General features: G+C 45.4%; 1 protein-coding gene across 1 annotated transcript in view; it reads left to right on the plus strand.

The window, feature by feature from the left end:
• LOC115092767 (disintegrin and metalloproteinase domain-containing protein 9-like) overlaps positions 1-14,350 on the plus strand; it is a gene marked incomplete at its 3' end in the record, with an annotated part of 1,804,538 nt that overhangs the window by 214,407 nt on the left and 1,575,781 nt on the right. Inside the window, exon 4 of the mRNA XM_029604071.1 lies at positions 7,234-7,312. Within this exon, the coding sequence (XP_029459931.1) occupies positions 7,234-7,312 (79 nt within the window). The remainder of the gene's footprint in view (positions 1-7,233; positions 7,313-14,350) is intronic.

Genomic DNA, 14,350 nt, shown 5'->3' on the forward strand with positions numbered 1-14,350 from the left:
AACTTTAAAGTCCAAATTTTTCTTTTCTTGTGTTTCTAAATACTTAATCTTCTCATTTACTTCTTTATTTTGTTTTTGTGTCATTATAAATTCCTGTTGTTTTTGTCCCGAAATCAAATCTACTTTCTTTTCAAGAGTTTTTATATTTACTGTCAAGCCCGCCATCATATCCCAAAGTGTGTCCATAGTCACTAACACAGGTCGCGTAGGGATTTCTAACATCTCTGAGGGTTGTGGAGAAGCTTTTTCCACTTGAATTGCTTCTTGTGTGCCTCCTTTAACATCCAAGGAGGAAGCTAAAGCAATTTCAATATCATGGCTCTGAATGCAGGATTGAGAACTTCCCGCATTAGGCGCAAGGTCTTCATTGATATTCAAAATACTCTCAGAGGAACCTTCTATCCCTCTCTGAAAAGGTGGAAGTCCTGTGTTGGGACTTAAGGAGGCTTCCTCCGCAGGCACACAAGATCCTCCCTGATCTCGTGGCACATCAGATTCCTCAGCTCCTTTATTTACCGGCATAGGAGGGATCATAAAGTTTGTGATTTCTTGTTGAATGGGCGATGGAAGTGAGAGGGAGGGATAGATTCTCACTCTTCCCTTCCTCTTAGGAGGCATGTTGCCTGTTTCACATAGAGCAAGACTACAAGCTTGTCTCTCACAGCTAGAACCTTATAAAAATTAAAAGTGGCATAGTCAACTAGTATATTTTTCTTTCTCACAGGACAAGCAGGATGGTTGTCCTCACAAATGGGTGACATCGAGGATGGAGCCCAACCACGGAAAACTTCTGTCAAAGTTTCTGGAACTTTGACTGGCCCCTACTGGGCATGCCCAGCACGGCACTAACCCTGCAGCCAGCAGGGGTCTCCCTTCAGTCTTCTTTTTTCCGCGCAGCAGTAGCCACGCGGTAGAAGAGCTCTTAACCACGTTCCTGACAGGAATTTAGAATTATTTATTCTGAAGAAAAATTTGCCCCTCAGGGGTGTCTCCCTTCGATAAATTTTTCGGTCCGCGGAACTTCGGTAAGTTTTTGCCGTCGTTTGGTCGACTACCGTCGAGTTTGGCCCTCGAGGCCCGTTGGCAGTCGACAGTCCCGCGGCTAAATTTTTTGGCCTATCGCCATGGCGTCGGGGTTTCGTCGATGTCCGGACTGTACCCGAACTATGTCAATCACAGTCTGTGTTTTGTGTTTAGGGAGTGAGCATGATGTTCTGACTTGCACCAAATGTGCCTTAATGACACCAAAGGGTCGCAAAGCCAGAATGGAGAAGATGGGGCTTCTCTTCCAAGCTCGTACCCCAATGCCATCGATTGCATTGACATCATCGGAACCGGCACCGTCGAGGTCTCATCATCATCGACAACCCTTCGGTGACCGTCCGCCATCGATGACTTCACGGCCATCGACTCCCGTTCCTTCCCCTGATGATAGAGGGGATCAGAAAGAGAAACATCGCCATCGACGTCATAAATCTCGGCCTGTCTAGGAATCGACGTCATCGACCTCAGTACCGACCGAGCCTCCGCCAAAAAAGTCTTGATCAGAAGTGGCACCGTCCACTCCTGTTTCGCAGGCACCGAGGCAACCCTCACCCCCTCGGGGTTTGGGAGCCGCGATTCCACCGGTGACGGTGGTCCCTCCGGCTCAGCCTCAGCCTCCCTCTCCCGTCGAGCCGGGTCTCGTTACCCCTGGTCTCCGGGCAGAACTGGACCGGCTGGTCCAGGAGGCCATCGACAAGGCGATGCTACGGTTCCAGACTCCTCCGGCACCGACTCCGGCACCGAGAGTGGAACCGGTCATCAAGCCGATTGCAGCTGCACTGGCACCGCTGCTAAACCGGATGGAAGCGCTCATGACAGCCCTTCCACCGGCGATACCTGTGTCACCGACACCGGCAAGACCGCTGTCACCGACAGGTTTTTCATCAGGTGGAGAAACACCGTATCGAATTCCCCCTTCGGGAATTGTTCCATCGATGCCAGGTCGTCCCTCGCCACCGATTTCTTCTTCGGGGGCGATACGCACCTCTGCTCCACCGAAGTTTCCGATGCCGACACCGATTCCATCGAGACCGACACCGGTTCCCTCGATGCCCACACCGGCACCGGCACCGATTCCATCGAGGATTTTCTCGATGCTCCCGGTGATTCCACCCGATTTTTCGGAGCCTCAACCGGGGCCTTCAGGTATTCAGCCCCCTCGAGGTCCTGCAGGTCATCATCCAGATCATTATGACACTTGGGGTGATGATACCTCTACTGACACCGATGATTTGCCTTCACCACCCTCTCCTGCGGAAAGTAGAAAGCGTTCTCCCCCTGAGGACCTCTCTTTCATAAATTTTGTGAAGGAAATGTCAGAGTTGGTCCCCATCCAACTTCAATCTGAACAAGATGACAGGCACCAGATGATGGAATTGCTCCAATTCCTGGATGCCCCTAAAGTCATCACTTCTATTCCCATTCATCAGGTTTTTCTAGACCTTCTTAAAAAGAATTGGGAATCTCCTGGATCTGTTTCACCGGTCAACAAAAAAGCTGACTCTACATATCTTGTACAGTCAGCACCTGGTTTTCTAAAACCTCAATTAGGCCATCATTCTGTAGTCGTAGAATCAGCTCAAAAGAAAGCTAAACGACTAAAGCCACACTCTTCCATACCTCCTACTAAGGAAAACAAATTCCTAGATAGTATAGGTAGGAAGGTATATCAAGGAGCTATGCTGATTTCCAGAATAGCTTCTTATCAGCTCTATATGACTCAATATAATAGGGTCATCCTGAAACAGATGCAGGAATACTCAGATGCCTTGCCTGAACAGTTCCAGCCACAGCTTCAATCCCTCCTAAATAAAGGATTTGAAGCTGGGAAGCATGAAATAAGAACAGCTTATGACATCTATGATGCTTCCACTAGAATTTCTGCCACGGCCATCTCAGCCAGACGTTGGGCTTGGCTTAAATCATCTGACCTTCGTCCAGAAGTTCAGGACAGGCTCTCTGATTTACCCTGCCTAGGGGATAATTTGTTTGGTGAGCAAATTCAACAAATTGTTGCTGAATTAAAGGATCATCATGAGACACTTAAACAGCTCTCATCCATTCCTCCTGACTTGCCTTCTAAACAGCCGTTTAGGAAGGACTCCAAAAAGTCTTTCTTTCGGCCACGAAAGTATTATCCCCCCCATCAACCAAGCCTAGGCCTGCACGGTCTTACCATAAGACTCAGCCTCGCCAGACTAGTAAACAAAAGCCTACAGCAGCTCCACAACCTGGCCCTGTGGCGGGTTTTTGACTTTCACTTAGAGAGCAGTTGCCAAACCCCTCTTCCAGCTATACCAGTAGGGGGACGGCTGTGCCATTTTCTAGAAAGGTGGCATCAAATCACCACAGATCAATGGGTGATAGCAATCATTGCACAGGGTTACCACCTCAACTTCCTATCCCTCCCTGCAGACTCCCCACCTCTGCAGGCGTGGAGACTTACCAATCACTCTGCTCTTTTAGAGCAGGAAGTTTCTCTTCTCCTACAATCAAACGCTATAGAACCCGTTCCTCCCTTACAACAAGGACTAGGGTTCTACTCCAGGTACTTCCTGATCCCAAAAAATGCAGGGGGACTTCGTCCAATCCTAGACCTACGGGCTCTCAACAAGTACCTTTCCTAGGAGAAATTCAAGATGATAACCCTGGGCTCGCTGCTCCCTCTGCTGCAAAGAGGGGATTGGCTATGCTCTCTAGACCTGAAAGACGCATATACCCACATTGCGATCACACAATCTCATCGCAAATACCTGCGTTTTCTAGTAGGCCGAAACCACTACCAATACCGAGTACTACCTTTCGGCCTGGCATCCGCACCACGAGTCTTTACCAAATGCCTCGTGGTGGTGGCAGCATTCCTCAGGAAGGAAAGTGTCCACGTCTACCCCTACCTGGACGATTGGTTAATCAGGGCCCCAACCCAGCAAATGGCTCGGTCCTCCCTGACCCTAACAATTCAAACCTTGCTTTCTCTAGGATTTCTTGTCAATTATGAGAAATCCTACTTAGTCCCATCTCAGACCTTATCCTTCATTGGGGCAGACTTGGACACCTTACAAACAAAAGCCTTCCTCCCTCAACAACGGGCCAAAACCCTGGTGTCCCTAGCTCGCCAGCTGCAGTCTCAACACACAGCCACAGCTCGCCAATTCCTCATTCTCCTGGGACACATGGCCTCCTCAGTTCAAGTAACTCCCATGGCCCGTCTGGCCATGAGAGTCACACAATGGACTCTAAGACTACAATGGACTCAAGCTCTTCAGCCTCTGTCCTCCATTGTTACAATCACCGACGCACTCCGTCTGTCTCTTGCCTGGTGGACAAATCAATTCAACCTCCTACAGGGCTTGTCCTTTCTTCCACCAGATCCCCAGGTAATCCTCACCACCGACGCTTCCAACATCGGGTGGGGAGCCCATCTACACAATCTACAAACTCAAGGATACTGGTCACTAGAGGAAGCCAAACACCAGATAAATTTCCTGGAGCTGCGAGCAATCCGCTATGCTCTCAGGACCTTTCAAGATTGCCTATCGAACCACGCAATCTTAATTCAAACAGACAACCAGGTGGCCATGTGGTACATAAACAAGCAGTGAGGCACAGGCTCCTTCCTTCTGTGTAAGGAAGCTGCGCAGATTTGGGCGGAAGCCCTCTCCCGATCCATGTACCTCAGAGCCACCTACCTCCCGGGAGTAGACAATGTATTGGCAGACCAGCTGAACCGTGTCTTCCAACCACACGAGTGGTCACTCAATCCTTTGGTAGTGACCTCTCTATTTCACAAGTGGGGTTATCCCCACATAGACCTCTTTGCGTCCCCTCAGAACCACAAAGTGGACAATTACTGCTCTCTCATTCGGAGCCAGCACTCTCGGCCGAGGGATGCGTTCTCCCTCACGTGGACAACCGGTCTGCTCTATGCATTCCCTCCACTTCCTCTTCTGTCGAGGACTCTCGTGAAGCTGCGTCAGGACAGGGGAACTATGATCCTGATAGCACCGCACTGGCCATGCCAAGTGTGGTTTCCCATTCTCCAGGATCTCTCCATCCGCAGCCACATTCCTCTGGGACAGGACCCGCATCTGCTCACTCAAAACGACGGATGCCTCCTCCATCCCAACCTCCAAGCCTTGTCCCTCACGGCATGGATGTTGAAAGGTTAGTCCTTCAGCCATTCAACCTTTCAGATTCAGTTTCTCGTGTCCTGATAGCTTCACGAAAGCCTTCCACAAGAAAATCTTACTCATACAAAAGGAAAAGGTACACATCATGTTGCACTTCTCAGTCCCTTGATCCCCTTTCCTGTCCAATCTCTAAATTCTTGGACTATTTATGGCATCTATCAGAATCAGGTCTAAAGACCTCTTCCATTAGAATGCATGTCAGTGCGGTAGCCGCCTTCCATAAAGGTACCGGGGGTGTCCCTATCTCAGTACAACCCCTGGTAACACGCTTTCTTAAAGGATTGCTCCATTTGAAGCCACCTTGGGACCTTAATCTGGTTCTTGGTCGCCTTATGAAACCACCTTTCAAACCTCTGCACTCCTGTGACCTAAAATATCTCACATGGAAAGTGTTATTCCTTTTGGCCATCACTTCAGCTCGCAGGGTTAGTGAATTACAGGCCCTAGTTACCTATCCGCCTTACACTAAACTCCTGCAGGACCGGGCGGTACTCCGCACTCACCCTAAATTTTTACCTAAGGTAGTTTCGGAGTTTCACATTAATCAATCCATCATACTACCTATCTTCTTTCCCAGGCCCCACTCCAACTCCGGGGAACAGACTCTGCATACCCTAGACTGTAAACGAGCTCTAGCTTTTTATCTAGACTGTACAGTTTCTCACAGGAAGAGCACTTAATTATTCGTCTCTTTCCATCCTAACAAGTTAGGACAACCTGTGGGTAAGCAGGCTCTCTCCTCCTGGTTGGCGGACTGCATTTCTTTTTGCTATCAGCAAGCTGGCATTCCTTTCCAAGACCGTGTCAAAGCACACTCTGTGAGGGCCATGGCGACTTCAGTAGCACACCTTCGATCGGTGCCGCTTCCTGACATCTGCAAAGCTGCAACCTGTAGTTCCCTCCATACCTTTGCAGCCCACTATTGTTTGGATAAAGCTGGAAGACAGGATTCCATCTTCGGCCAATCTGTCTTGCGTAACCTTTTTCCATCTTGATGTACCAACACCCTTCCACCTCCCGGTAGGGTGCGGATGCCCTTTACCAAATTCCACCCCAGTTGTTGTGCCTGTTGCACGCCGTTGGGTACATTTGGTGCAAGTCAGGACATCCTCAGCTTGGTACTCACCCATTTGTGAGGACAACCATCCTGCTTGTCCTGTGAGAAAGCAAATGTTGCTTACCTGATGTAACAGGTGTTCTCACAGGACAGCAGGATGTTAGTCCTCACGAAACCCGCCCGCCACCCCGCGGTGTTGGGTTCGTTTATTTTATTTTTCGGCACTGCCTGTAGCTTTGAAAACAAGACTGAAGGGAGACCCCTGCTGGCTGCAGGGTTAGTGCCGTTCTGGGCATGCCCAGTAGGGGCCAGTCAAAGTTCCAGAAACTTTGACAAGTTTTCCGTGGTTGGGCTCCATCCTCGATGTCACCCATTTGTGAGGACTAACATCCTGCTGTCCTGTGAGAACACCTGTTACATCAGGTAAGCAACATTTGCTTTTTACTTATCTTGTTTATCTCCCTAATCATGTAATTATAAAACCCCCTCCACGTTGATTATTAAAAATGGATAGGGGTCTGAGAAAATGTATTACTGAGTTAAGAGACATAAGTATTTTAAGATGTTGGGTCTTTAACCTCACCATGCAATTTCTGTAAATAATATGTAACTGTATTATTTGAAAAATTATAAATAAAGAATTAAAAAAAAATATTTCAATCACTTTTTGAAGAAATATCGAATATTAGATAATTTCCAATTTGTTTAGGCCAAAATACAGTACTGAATTCCTATTAAGATCTAGTATTGATGTATTTCAGTAATGTAAAGGTAAGAAAAATCACAATGACCAAATCTTTCCTCCAAAACAACTTAATTCTTGAGGCAAAACCTTCATTTATAGTTTAATTGAAATGTTTAAAATGTACTTTTATTATAGCATATTCTTAAGCCTACTAAAAAAGATGTTTATTTCTAATTGTCTTAAATGTTAATTTGCAGAGAGAGTTTTTCATCAAACACCACTGTATATACTTACATTGATGAAGAGAAATTAACTGTAGAACATGCTTATATTAGGGTAAGCTGAGCTTATGTATTGACCCTTGTGGATGTATTCTATTAGCTATGCTATTGCTTTAGAATATACTTTTTCTGGCTTTAATTTTAAGTACTTAAACTACAGTTCAAAGGAGGAGGTAATTTGGGCCTGGATTCTCTAAGGTTTCAGACCTTAGAAAATCCAGCAGTAACGGGGGGTGGGGGGGGCAAAGCGGGGGGGCGGTCCTGTGATAGCCGGCAGCGATCGCATGTCCACAGTGCGATCGCTGCTGGCTTTTGCGCCGAATATCTACACCATAAGGAATCTTACCTTTTGCTGCCAGCAATGTGTCCGCAGCGTTGGCTCCAATGCCACCCCAACTTCTCCTCTTCTGGGGCTGACTCCGCCTCGACTCCTCCCCGAGCTAGCTATCACACGCGAAAACGTCCCCTTTTGCGTGCGATAGCGTTAGAGAATGATCCTCTTGGTTTGGTGAAAAGCGCGGCTAAGAGAGAATTTTAGATAATTCAGTTGGCAGCTAAATGTGATTCCTTTTTTTTTCAGATCTAATTTATATTTATTTTCTGAGATATTAGTAATTTAAAAGCTTTAAACGGATCCTTCTCCATAGCACATCCCCTGTTAGGAATCTAATTTAGAGGCTAGTATACTAAACTGTAATTTTTTATGAAGAAATCATGATTTTCTGAGTGTAACTTTCCTTTTGGGACTCTTATGAAAATGGTCTGATAGAAAAATTATGGGTGTAATTTTCTTATAGGCAAGTTCACAAAAAAAGATAACTGTACCTTAATGAAGTGTTATCTTTTTTTTAATGAAAACCTTCTTACAAAGCTGTTTTCGTGTACATTTTTACAGAATTCAATATTAAGTAGCATTCCATGATTTTGCATTGCAGCGGCTATTAATGATGAATTTAAATATAGTTTTGTGTGTAGGAAATTATCGTTTCTACTAAGCTCAAAAAAGTCAGTCTGCTTACGTACTGTAAATAGAGTAAATGTTATTCTTAAGTGCAATTTATGTGTATAACTTCACAGTTTTATGTGTGAAGTGGATTTTGTTAAATTGTGCAGCTTGGTACATCAGCCTTATAATAAAGTTTCTGCTTTGTTGATGCTTATTGCAGTCCCATAGAGTCAATACTCTGATACATGGAAAACAGGAATACAACACAAACAACTGAAGAATTTATGTAAGGAATATGATTTTTTAAAACTGGATGTGGCCATTGATACAAAAATTACAAATTATGAGAGAGAAAATATTTTTGTGAATGATATCTAGAAATATGACTCAAAGAAATCAACAGTCAAACTGGAAACTAGTATTTTGAGAAATCTTTTTTTAATTCTCTTTATTAATTTAATTAAAATCACATCAAGAAAAAAGCTTTATATTAAGATACAGTGCATGAAAGCAAATAATACAAAAAGAAAAAAATATATTACATTTTGTTAAACCTCAATATGGGGGGGGGGAATCTCAAAAAAATTAGTACAAAAATGCATTGGTCACTGCTTAATTGTTTTTACATATTTCATCCTACACTAACCACTGAATGTTATCTGGGAAATGCTTGCCACAGTAAAAACCCTAATTTTCAAGAAATCTTCTAATTTAATTATTTAAAATTATTTCTGAATCGCTTTCCAGAATATAGTAAATTGCCCAATTTGACTACACTAAATTGCCAAACGTGATCTGGATCCATAAATAAAGGATTAGCATCAGCCAGGCCTCAGTTGGGTATCCCTAGAGACATCCAGAAATAGGAAAATCTTATGAGCAAGAAATATTTTATCTTTAAGATGGAAAAACATCTTTAAAGTCTACATTGTATCAAGTTCTAAAATGTAGGACATTAAAAGTGGCCCTTGATTGACCATCCATTAGAGAATTCACTAAAAGGCCATCAAATCACCTATATTATCGGATTTATTTATTTATTTTAAGTTTTTTCTATACCGGCATTCGCGATAAATATCGCATCATGTCGGTTTACAATTAACAAGTAGATAGGGAACAAAAGGCAATAAATAACATTAATCTAAGTAATAATAATAATAAAATAATAGTAATAGTAGTAAAAAACGTTAAACAAGAGAAGGCTAAGGAATGCAGTTACAATAAAACAAGGGAGTAATATAACTTGGATCAGAGAAAAGAAGCAGGGGTTTAAATATATATAACATATATGCCAGTCAATGTGCTTATAGCGTTGAAGAATTGCCCTTATGAGGTAGGGATATTAATTACTATGATTAAGGCAAAGTCTGAGCGAATAGGTAATAATGGAATAGGTTTAGTTTAGTTCAGGAAAGGCTTTCGTGAATAGCCACGTTTTAATTATTACTGCTTGTTGTAATAGCTGACAAATCCACTCTTCTGACAGTCTTAAGGTGTAACACTTTAGAGATTGGGGGGGTCACGTGGGGCGATGCGCTGAGGTAGACGCATTTCCCTCAGCTCTGGGTGCCTTGCCCCAATATCTACCGGCATCATCTACTATCGGCTCTTAAGCGCTGATCCAACCTTATAGATCGAATCATCTCATGTCGATTGTCCACTACATGAGCAAAGCTTCACCTTCGATGGCTGCTAGAGGTGGAAAAAAGGAGCGAGAGAAAGAGAAGGGTAAGGCCGCGGAGCCCAAGATGGCGGCAGGAGGCGGCGAACCTGGGCAGCTAACGGGTACGCCTCTGACCATAGATGTCCTTAAAGTAACCCTGGATGCGGCATTAGATGACAAGCTTGCCAGAATTGCTCAAAACAGAGGTAAAAGCGGTGTTGGAGGTCTTGGGTCCTCGGATCGATCTTTTGGAAGAACGGGTGTCGGGGTTGGAGGATCGGGAGGCAGCACTCACTACAAAAAAATGGCGCTCAGGAAACAGCCTTAAAGGACTGTTGTGATAAGCTCGACGAGCTTGAAAATAGACATCGTCGGGATAATTTGCGCTTCCTGGGCCTGCCTGATGCTATTGATGAAAAAGGCCTGGGCGCCTTTCTGGAGGATTGGCTCCCGGAAGCGGTGGGATTGCCCGCCCTGAAGGGAGAGCTGCGGGTCGAGAGAGCGCACAGATTGGGAACTCGCAGACCTTCTGACACCCGTCCCCAGATCGCCATCGCAAAAATTTTGAACTCTGCAGTTAAACAACACATCTGGCTGGCGTACAGGAAAATCCCGGAGCTTCTGTATCAGGGACAGAAAATATGTATCACCCAGGACTATTCTGCCTTGGTGTCGCAGCAACGGCGTAAATTTTCCCCTGTATGCTCTCAGCTGTTTGAAAAAAAGATCAAGTTTGCCCTTCAATATCCCGCTACACTAAAAATCTGGCGAGATGGCAAGCAACACAGCTTCTCAGACCCCGAGGCAGCAACACACTTTTTGTCAACCTTTTGAAGCTTGGTGAACCCCGAGCTCCTCGATTCCTGCATGCTGCCATGTTACATGGCTAACATATGGTTATTATGCAGGCTTGTCAACAATAGTCTCCTGGTCCTTTAGGAAACAGCTGGCCTAACCGCACTGGGCTGTAACTATATGGAGGCCGTTTATGGTCAGACATCATGGAATTTCTTACGGTTGACTGACCTGCAAGTTTACGAAGAGTTCCTGAATACCTGGATTCACGACAAACTCTCGTGTCTTCACATGGATATATCTACAGGACAGTGTGTCGTGTGGCTGCTTCTCCCTTTAAATTGAGGTCTCAGAAATGTTAAGGGAGCAGGGCACCCAAGCACCCTACTAACGTGACCTCTCGACTCGACTCTTCCGTCAGGGAGAGCCGGGCCATATATATATATATCTTAAGTGACTGCTGGGTAAACGGGTTGGGGTGGGAGGGAAGGTGGAATTAAAGGGGGGTGGGAGGGGGGATAGAGGGGGAATGCATGGTTGTGGGATAACAGTGTTCAGTGTGGCTGTGAGCTTATGGTTGTGTGGTGATGTAGGTGACCTGAATCTGATCTCGACGGAATGGGTGGACAATAAACGGGTGTGCCCAGACAGGTTCAGCAGGGTGGGGCAGCTGGGACCCCACCCTCTGAGACATACTTTTTCATACCGGTTATTTCTCCTGTCAACTCTTTTAAGTCCTGGCTAAGCTAGTGTCTTGGAATGTTCACGGGCTGGGTTCGCCAATTAAACGTAAGAAGGTCCTGACCCACTTAAAGAGACTAAAAGGTGACATTGCCTGCAGGAAACCCACCTGAGTGTGAAGGAAAGCCTCAAGCTTAAGAGAGATTGGGTAGACAACTGCCTATATGCAGAGGCTAAAAATAGGAAAGCGGGAGTGGCAATACTCAGCAAACATGCTGACTTTGTCTTAAATAAATCTATTGTAGATGAGGATGGCAGGTATGCTATTGTGATTGGGTCATGGCAGGGAATGCCAGTTACGATTTGCAGTTTATATACCCCTACAACACATCCCCAAATATATCTCACCCAATTTCAAAATGTGGTGGTGACTCATAGAACGGGATTACTACTGGTGGCGGGGGATTTTAACTGCATTGCTGATAGCACTTTGGATAGATCAGCCATCCGGGGAACTGGAGGGAAGTCCCGAGGAGAAGGAGTTGGAGTCTTCTCTGACTATCTGAAAGTATTAGATGTATGGCGGACACTTCATCCCACAGAGCGAGATTATACTTTTTATTCAAACCCTCATGACTCCTTTTCAAGGATAGATTATATATTGCTGGCAGAGGAAGGATTCTCGAGGATTCAAAAATCCAATATAGAGTCTCCAGTGATATCCGATCATTCCCCTATTTCTATCTCTCTCAACCTGGGGCTTCGAAGGCCTGGATCTGCCCTCTGGCGTTTCCCTTATGACCTTAAAGGTGACCAGGATTTTCAGAAATACCTGCAGGATAAGTGGTTAGAGTATAAAGCGAATAACAGTCAGCATACGGAAGATTCTATCTTGTATTGGGAGGCCGCTAAGGCAGTGTTACGGGGGAAAATTATTAGTTATACAGCGTCCCGTTCTAAACGTCTTAGTCAGGAAATTTTACGGCTAGATGCTCTCTCTAAACAGACCTGAAAGCAGTGGCTGCAAAACCCAGGGGACGACGACAAAAAAAGAGTATTTCAATGTACTTAACCAATTGAATACAGCTCTGCATGTTTGAGCAAGTAAGGCCTTACAGGTGTCTCAGCATAATTATTTTAAATTTGGGAATAAAATCGGAAGGCCCTTAGCGAATCTAATTCAAGCGCAGAAACCTCGCGCTGTTGTGGCCAATATTTGTACTTGTCATGGAAAACTGGTGTCTAATGTCTCTGACATCTGTGAAGTGTTTCGCACGTTCTATGCTACCTTATACAAGGCTGACCCGGACCCGCCTTTTGGCATAGAGCAGGATTTTTTCTCTGACATCTCTATGCCTGGCCTTTCTGTGATTCACCGAGATTTTTTGAACCGCCCCATACAAACATACGAGGTCACTCAAATCATCAATTCAATGCCCTCTGGCAAATCTCCGGGGCTGGATGGATTCTCGTATGACTTTTACAAGCTGTTGGGAGTCCAAGTAGCTGTCCCATTGACTAATTTTTACACTATGGGCCTGGCTACGAATTCTTTTCCCAATGATTTTAATAGCGCCCACATAATAGTTCTCCCGAAAGCTGGAAAAGATGTGGAAAAACCAGAATCCTATAGACCTATCTCCCTGCTAAACAGCTATTTAAAGATTCTCGCCAAGATACTGGCGGAGAAACTGAATTTAATCCTCCCCCATTTGATCTCCCCATCACAGGTAGGATTCGTCAAGGGCCGCAAGGCCACGGGTCATATCTTGAAGTTGCTCACGGCTATGGCTTTTTGTCAACAACATGACAGGCCGGCGATGGCCGTGGGCTTTGATTCTGAGAAAGCCTTCAACAGGGTGGCATGGTCATATATGTTTTCGGTACTGTCTAGATATGGTTTTGATGGGGCATTCATAAACTACATTCGACTTCTGTATGATATGCCTACTTCCAGGGTCATTGTCAATAATACCTGCTCTGAGAATGTGTTTATTCAGAGGGGGGTGCGCCAGGGCTGTCCCCTGTCTCCACTTCTTTACATACTCACGATTGACCCACTTCTTCGGAAAATCCAAGCGAACGACAATATTCAAGGGTTCGAGATCGCTGGGCATTCATTCAAGATAGCGGCTTTTGCCGATGATGTTTTGGTCTTTCTGACAAGCCCAGTCAACTCCCTGCTGCCATTACTGTCCTTACAGGAGAGCTTTGGCGTATTCGCCAGGTTAAAAATAAATAGAGACAAATCTGAAGCGCTAGACGTTACGGGTACGGCCCAAAATTGCTGGCAGGGAGCCTTTCCCCTTAGGTGGGCTAACAAAGAGTTCAAATACTTAGGAGTCCATATTCCTGCATGCTTGGATGATATTTATCGTTTAAATATTACACCTAAGCTTTTATACACTCAAGAAACCCTAAAACACTGGCACAACCTACCACTCTCGTTGTCGGGCAAAATCCACCTTTATCAAATGGTAATCCTGCCAAAGTGGCTATATACCCTACAAATGCTGCCCATCTGCATTTCAACGTTAGACGCTCGGCTTATTTCCAAAGCGCTTCGGAACTTTCTATGGGGAGGCCGCAAAGCCCGGATTCCTTTACAGATGTTACAACAGCCGCTGGCTACAGGGGGGTTGGGCTGCCTGGACTTAGTCTCTTATAATGTGACTTGTAATCTACGCCTGATTAGGGACTGGATTTTTCACACTTCAGTTTATGTACCATCCTCCACCTTTCTAGCGTGGTATGGGGTCGTTGTGTCTGAACGGCCTCCTCCACATGCCGGCGGCACAACTCCCACCCCCTTTAAAAAGTCATCTTTTAGTGGGAACCTGTAGAGCTACATGGTCCCGTGTGTGCCGTCTATTCCAACAGCCTCCAGGGATCACCCCCTTGTCTCAGCTGGTTGATAACCCGTGGTTTCCACCTGGAGCTGGCATATCTCCCTTTTTGCGATGGCGTAGAGGGGGTCTCGAGTACCTCCATCAGTTAATCCACCCAAT

The sequence above is a fragment of the Rhinatrema bivittatum genome, chromosome 5 (genome assembly GCF_901001135.1).
Source record: "Rhinatrema bivittatum chromosome 5, aRhiBiv1.1, whole genome shotgun sequence".
NCBI classification, from domain to species: Eukaryota; Metazoa; Chordata; class Amphibia; order Gymnophiona; family Rhinatrematidae; genus Rhinatrema; species Rhinatrema bivittatum.